This window comes from Sinocyclocheilus rhinocerous, unplaced genomic scaffold, assembly GCF_001515625.1.
Source record: "Sinocyclocheilus rhinocerous isolate Xijiao unplaced genomic scaffold, SAMN03320098_v1.1 scaffold1595, whole genome shotgun sequence".
Lineage (NCBI taxonomy): Eukaryota > Metazoa > Chordata > Actinopteri > Cypriniformes > Cyprinidae > Sinocyclocheilus > Sinocyclocheilus rhinocerous.
Window position 1 is genome coordinate 477,063 of NW_015655715.1, and position 6,564 is coordinate 483,626.

Here is a 6,564-nt window from a genome sequence, read left to right on the forward strand (position 1 = left end):
TGCAATCATCCTGTGAACAGAAGGAACAATGTCAGCTTTCCCAAATCCACAATATCCCTTTTATTAGCCCCACCCACATACCTCTAGCTTGACCCCGCCCACTCATACCCCGCCTCCCACTAAACCCCTCCCACCCGCATCTCAACATCCACTTCTACATCTACTGAAAGACTTTACACATGGATTCAGTGGAAAGAAGATTCTTCCACAACAGACACACGATCCCTGAAACAAACATGTTTGATTCAGAGCAACATTAAAAAAGGAAACAGGAAAGCCTTTGCTTTGAAAGACAGGAGAAAGAGCCAATAGCCAGCAAGCATTGCATCAGTCATTCTAAACCCCACCCACCTTATTTAAAAGGTACATTTCTTAACTACTAAAAAGGCAAAGAGTGGAAGACCAAAAAAGCAAACAGAAACCTCTTCATTTCGACTGCGACCGCAAATTTTTTTTTCTTTTGTCTGTTTAAGAAACAGTCAATAAAAACGTAATAAAAACCATACTTAAAAAAAACCCCGTCATGCATCGAAAGGTGTCATCACCATCATCATCACTCATTTTACTCACAGACATGGTCTGTGTTAATAGTTCTTGGTAAAAAATAAGCATTTGTCATCTTCTCCTTCCTTTTTCTAGCAAAATAAAACTCTGCTCCCATTCCGTCGTCCACAGTTGGTGTAATATTGCCTTATCTTGGTTTGTTGGAGAAAATGTTTGTTTTCTGAGGTTTCTTGTTGATTACTTCTAAGCAGATGATTAAATCGTGGACAAATTTTCTGCAACCCATGCATGAGCGTTATTTCCTCTTTGATGTCACTTCCTCTAAAAGAAAGCAAACGTTGTTACGGTAGTAACACTCAGCAGACTGTGTCTGGTTCTGACGTCAGACGGTAAACCTGTAACAAAAAACAGCACTAGTCAAACACTGAACACTACAGATATGTAAGTGGTGTCCTTGGCATAGTAATGGCGATTCAAAAACATTTTAGGATTCAATTTAACGGAATAGCTCACCCAAAAATGAACATTCTTCTTTTGTGGAACACAAAAAGTAATTCTCTTCTAAAACGGCTTAGAGAGTTAATGGAGATGGGGCTGTCAAATTCCAAAAATGCCATAAAAGTACCATAAAGGTTCATACATACAGTATGACTTATGTGCTTTATACTTCTGAGGCTTTGTGTTAAATTTAAGCTGCTGTAGGTCTAAAATCTCATTCAAATGTTGCATAAATCGAACCAGGTTTGACGTCGATGAGGCTACTATTTTTAGTAATTTTTTTCGTCATTTATGGAGCTCAACATTTATTTTTATTATACAGAAAAGAGCACCGTCAACATTCTACAACTTCTCCTATTGTATTCAAATAAGAAAGGAAGTCATATGGATTTTGCAAAACATGAGGGTGATTAAACAGAACACTGACCCCCACAATAATAAAAATATGATAATTAAATACCGTTTTATTGCTTGTTTGGTTGGAAAGGGTACGATGAAGGATCCGAAGACGACACATCTTGTGGCTGTACACCGCTTTCCTGCTGAAAAGCCATAGGCAGAAATTATAAATCTGAATTTCATTGACCAAATATACAAAAAGATTTAATTTTGTGTGGTTTTCAGATAAATATATCTAAATATACTCACAACAAGACCAATCTGCTTGAGCCAAAACTGTGTGTGATATTAAGAGAATTTTTCCTAAACAAAGTCTTAGTAATCTGTCTTAATATTTATCTTTTTCCAATATAATATAATATAATATATGATATAATATAATATTTCCAGTATACATTACCATTTACAAGTTTGGGGTCAGTAAGTTTTTTTTATTTTTTATTATTACTTTTATTCAGCAATAATGCATTAAATTGATCAAATAAGAGAGTAAAGACAATGCTACATAAAAATTATATTTCAAATAAATGCTGTTCTTTTGAACTTTCTATTCATCAAAGAATCCTGAAAAACATTGATAAGAAATGTTTCTTTAGCACCAGTTAGAATGATCACTGAAGGATCATGTGACATTGAAGACTAAAAATTCAGCTTTGTTATCTAAGGAATCAATTAAATTTGAAATTATATTCACAATATTAAAAAAAAAATTTTTCTGGTCTACTTTTGAATTTAAAATAAATGTTGCCTCAGGGAGCATAAAAACCTTCTATCAAAAATATTTTAAAAAATCTCACCAACCTCAAACTTTTTATTGGAAATATGAAGAATTTAGCAAGGTTTATACATAGAATTTAATCAATTCTAAAAAAAAAAAAAAACCCAGTCTGATAATAAAAATTAACTTGACTTCAAATAAATTCTGTGGAAACAGGAAAAGCTTTTTTAAGCAAGAACTGTACCGACATCTAGACAATTCAGAAGACTATAGCAGGCTGTGGTATAAATGTCATTGATAACCTAAGTGTGGGACTGACCTCAGGAGGGATGGCAGCGGGCTGAATGTGGGCATATTGAGGGATGTAGGCTCCTGGCATTGCTGTGTTGGCAGGAATAAACTGCAGGAAAGCAGAATGATGTGGCTTCATTAAAAACACAGGTGTTAATATTACTTATGAATTAGCATATACGCTTGTGCCATATATTAGTCCAATCTGTGTGAGAGGATCATACGGTTGCAGTGCCGCCCAGAGAGAGATGGCCCATCTGCTGGGTGAGGGGAGCCAACATAGCGGACGGCTGCAGTGACATGGGATGCTCCATAGAGGGTGACAGAACGGCTCCCTGAGTCAAAAACACAGAGTGCAACAATCATATTTGGCAACTGCAGAGAAAGAGTGATAAATCTAGCTATAAATATACATCTGCACGACATAACAGAAATTCTGCCCACAACAGGGCAAAAACAGGAAATACTGTGTGTGTGAACACACACACACACATGTTTCTGACTAATGTAAGCGGCATTGTTTGTGAGTCATCTCCTGTTTGGAAGGAGTTGTGAATAAAAGGAGAGATACAGAGAGAAAGAAAAGAAAAGAAAAGAAAAGAAAAGAGAGAATATTTTGGCCTTACCGGGTGTTGCATGATGTAAGGCTGATGTGGCATCCATGAAGGATTCTGTACCTGGAGACACAAACACAGATGTTAGCAAGGAAGCAGGTGTTGGTCAGAAATACTCACATCAACACATCGTGACCGTGAAGACGAAGTATATGATGAAGAGCAGTACCTGGTATGTAGAGATGGGAGAGATGTATGGAGACATTCCTGGCTGAGTCATTAACCGGTTCCCCATGGCATAAGGAGCAGGATAGTACCTGTAGCATCAGGATAGAGTGTTTTATGCGTCTACATGACATTTGAACATCATTTTAATTATTTAATGGCAATTACACAACGTACGAAAAACATCTGAGCATTGTGGGGAAGGCAATCCTAGAACGCATTGGAACTAGCTCATTGAAATATTCACTCAAAATAATGAAGTTGTCGAGAAATGTTATAAGTACGCTTAAATTTCATTCAGTACCAAAGAGAATCTATTAAAATAGTTCTGTATAATTAATAATGAACCAGATTACCCAATATTATTGTGTTTTATGTATATTAGAGAAAAGCTCCATTAGCTTAGCAACATGCTAAGGTCAATTAGTAGGCAGCTGTCTATGTAGGCAGCACATTTCCCTTTAGAATGTAGTATGTTCACAATGACTGTCTTTATTTCAGAGCATTAGATTTTAGTTTCAGCTTTTGGTTTGGTTTTAGTTAAAGGCCAAGATTGAACTAAAATAAGGGAATGGATTAGTACGACATGGCCACTAGTTAACTAAAACTAATGACAGAATTCATGAGTAACGGGAACAAATTTTTCATTTGTGGCCCTGATAATAATTTTTTTCTGCATTTCACATGCAGTACTCCATAGAATATGGTAAACAATATATTAGTGTTAATTTTGTCAGCCATTTTTCAATTTAGTCTTTTAAATTAGTCTTAGTCCTGTGTCAAATGTACTTTTTAGTTATTATCATATTTAGTCAACCTTGTCCTGTTTTTTGTTTAGTCAAGTTTTAGTCGATTAAATGTCTGAGCATTTTAGTCAATGAAAACTTTTCGTCACATTTTTGTCATGCTGTATAATAGTTAAACTGGTAAAAAAACAACAAAATTTATTTATTTTTACATTTCAGGTATTGCACTTTCACCAATAAGCACAAATCAATAGAATGTGGACTCATACACATGTTTTATTTTACCTCATCTAGTGTACTGATTTAGTATAGGCTATTTAATATATAAATTAACATCAAAGACTTAGATAAGATTATGAAAGTCGGCGCTTCCGCAATGAAGAGCGAGCGCATGCACATGGTTGCCAGATTGCAAAAAATAAGCAAAACACCAGGCAGAAAATGTATCCTTTTAACAGAGAAGCTCTGATTTTCGGATTTGAACTCTTGATATCTGGCAACCGCTCCAATTAAAGCTCATGTAGTAGAGGCATGTACAGCAGTCCGCAATAATACTGTCTCCTTTTTTTTTGCCGAAAATTAAAATAAATTTTGGTATAGTTTTTATTTTTTTAAATACATTTTAGTCTCGTCTTTTATCGTCAACGATATTGCATGTTGATATAGTCACAGTTATCGTTGTTTGACCTTATTGTCGCCTCGTCATCATTGCGTCTTAGTCATGGGAAAAAAGCTTGTCAACAAACATTTTTCTTCATACTTTTCGTTAACGAAATTAACACTATATGTTATGAAAATAAATGATCAATTTAAGACAAGTTCAAACTGTTCTTACCCATTCTGAAGTGCGGTATTGGGGTCATAGGTCAACGTCATTCCGCTCTAAAGAAAGTAAAAGAAAAGTTGAGCATTTCTGGTTTCATACACATCATAAAGGCAGTTTTACTTTACAATTTACAGTTAAAATATGTTCATAGTTAGATTTAATTATAGAACAATGGTTGGAAACCAAACAAAGTGTGACATATGATGTCATGTAGGAATGGCTCATTACACTTCAAGCCACAAATACACACCCATTCACCTGCCGTCAGCGCCACACACACACACACACACACATACACAATTATAAACAGGACTTACTAGTCTCACCTCGGCGTCTCGAGTCCAGGTTCGTCCGTTGGGGACGTATTTAGCCTGACTCTGTCTCTTCTTCTGCCCGCCGTCAGCAAACTTACACAGCAAAGGCTCTGATGCACCTGTAACACACACACACAAATTTCATTCATTGTACAGCACAGACTATAGTCTCCAGCCTAAATATAGACTATATATGCATTGTAGAGAATACCACAAGAATACTGTGCTAAACACTCACCCAGCAACCCAGAGGAGGACTTAATGAACTTCCCGTTGAAGTGAGAGATCACAGCATCGCACTTCTCTGTAGATTCCATTCTTAAAATAGAGCGAGAGAAAGAGAGAACATTTCTCAACACATCCACACACAAAAAGCATACCTGACCCTATTTCACATGTGAACATAGCCGCACACACAAAATTAGTACCCAAATCTCACTGACCTGGCAAAGCCCACTCCCCGACTCACTCCGTTAGTGTCGCGGAGGATTCGGGTGGAGACGACCTGTCCAAAAGGTTTGAGGAGGTTCTCTAGCTCCTGCTCATCCATGGACACGGGCAGGTTAGACAGGTACAAGTTAGTCGGGTCCTGCTCCTGTTGCTGTATTCAGAAAACATAAAACACATGGCACAATATTACAGGTATTATAAGCACCCTTCATGTGTCTATTCAGCTGATAAAAGTCACTGTGAGGTCTGACTGAGTCCAATGACATCATTTTAAATGTACTTCATGTCAATGGTCAAAGTAAACATTTGTTGTTCTATGTAGCTTGTAAGCTAACATACTGTTAGGCAATTAGCCTGTTTATGTAGCATACTGCAAACTGATTAGCCTGCTAGCTTAGCATACTGCTGTTCATGACTTCATACATCACACATTAAAGAAACTACAAATGGTCAAATGCAACATTTGTCATATGTTTTTTCAGTTAGCTTAAAAGCTAACTTTTGCATACTGCTAGGCGATTAGCCTGCCAGCTTAACATACTGTTGATATGTAATAAAATTACGTCATATTACATTATATTAAAGAAAGTATAAATAGTCAAATTAAACATTTGCCATATTATTTTTTTTCCAGCTAGCTTAAAAGCTAACCTTTGCCTAGCCTGCTAGCTTAGGTTAAACGGCTGACCTGCAAGCTTATCATAGCTATCCATGGCTGGTTAATCTGGTTCCTTAAAAATGAAAAAGGATAGAAAACCATTTTGTGATGTATATATTCCTAAACATAATGTATTCAAATTACATCATATATCAAATTATATTAAAGGGGTCATATGATGCGATTTCAATTTTTCCTTTCTCTTTGGAGTGTTACAAGCTCTTGGTGCATAAAGAAGATCTGTAAAGTTGCAAACAATAAAGTCTCAAAACCAAAGAGATATTCTTTATAAAAGTTAAGAGTTAACTACACCCTCCTAAAACGGCTCGTTCTAACACGCCCACACATTTCTACCTCACTATGTGGGAAGATTTGAATAAC

The 6,564-nt window shown here is 36.2% G+C and overlaps 1 protein-coding gene across 7 annotated transcripts in view; it reads right to left on the reverse strand.

Annotated features, from left to right (window-relative positions):
- Nucleotides 1-311: 311 nt before the first annotated feature.
- The window catches only part of LOC107718885 (RNA-binding motif, single-stranded-interacting protein 1-like), a 21,228-nt gene continuing 14,975 nt past the window's right edge, over nt 312-6,564 (reverse strand). For 2 of the 7 annotated variants that reach the window (XM_016526130.1, XM_016526131.1), the window contains exons 5-15: nt 5,519-5,676; nt 5,314-5,393; nt 5,079-5,194; nt 4,771-4,817; nt 3,194-3,281; nt 3,037-3,087; nt 2,635-2,745; nt 2,439-2,519; nt 1,651-1,677; nt 1,463-1,544; nt 312-899 (exon numbers count right to left, since the gene is read on the reverse strand). In XM_016526130.1, coding sequence (XP_016381616.1) covers nt 1,467-1,544; nt 1,651-1,677; nt 2,439-2,519; nt 2,635-2,745; nt 3,037-3,087; nt 3,194-3,281; nt 4,771-4,817; nt 5,079-5,194; nt 5,314-5,393; nt 5,519-5,676 — 837 coding nt within the window. In that variant the 3' untranslated portion in view covers nt 312-899; nt 1,463-1,466. The remainder of the gene's footprint in view (nt 900-1,462; nt 1,545-1,650; nt 1,678-2,438; nt 2,520-2,634; nt 2,746-3,036; nt 3,088-3,193; nt 3,282-4,770; nt 4,818-5,078; nt 5,195-5,313; nt 5,394-5,518; nt 5,677-6,564) is intronic. The other 5 variants (XM_016526134.1, XM_016526135.1, XM_016526133.1 and 2 more) reach the window with 4 other exon arrangements.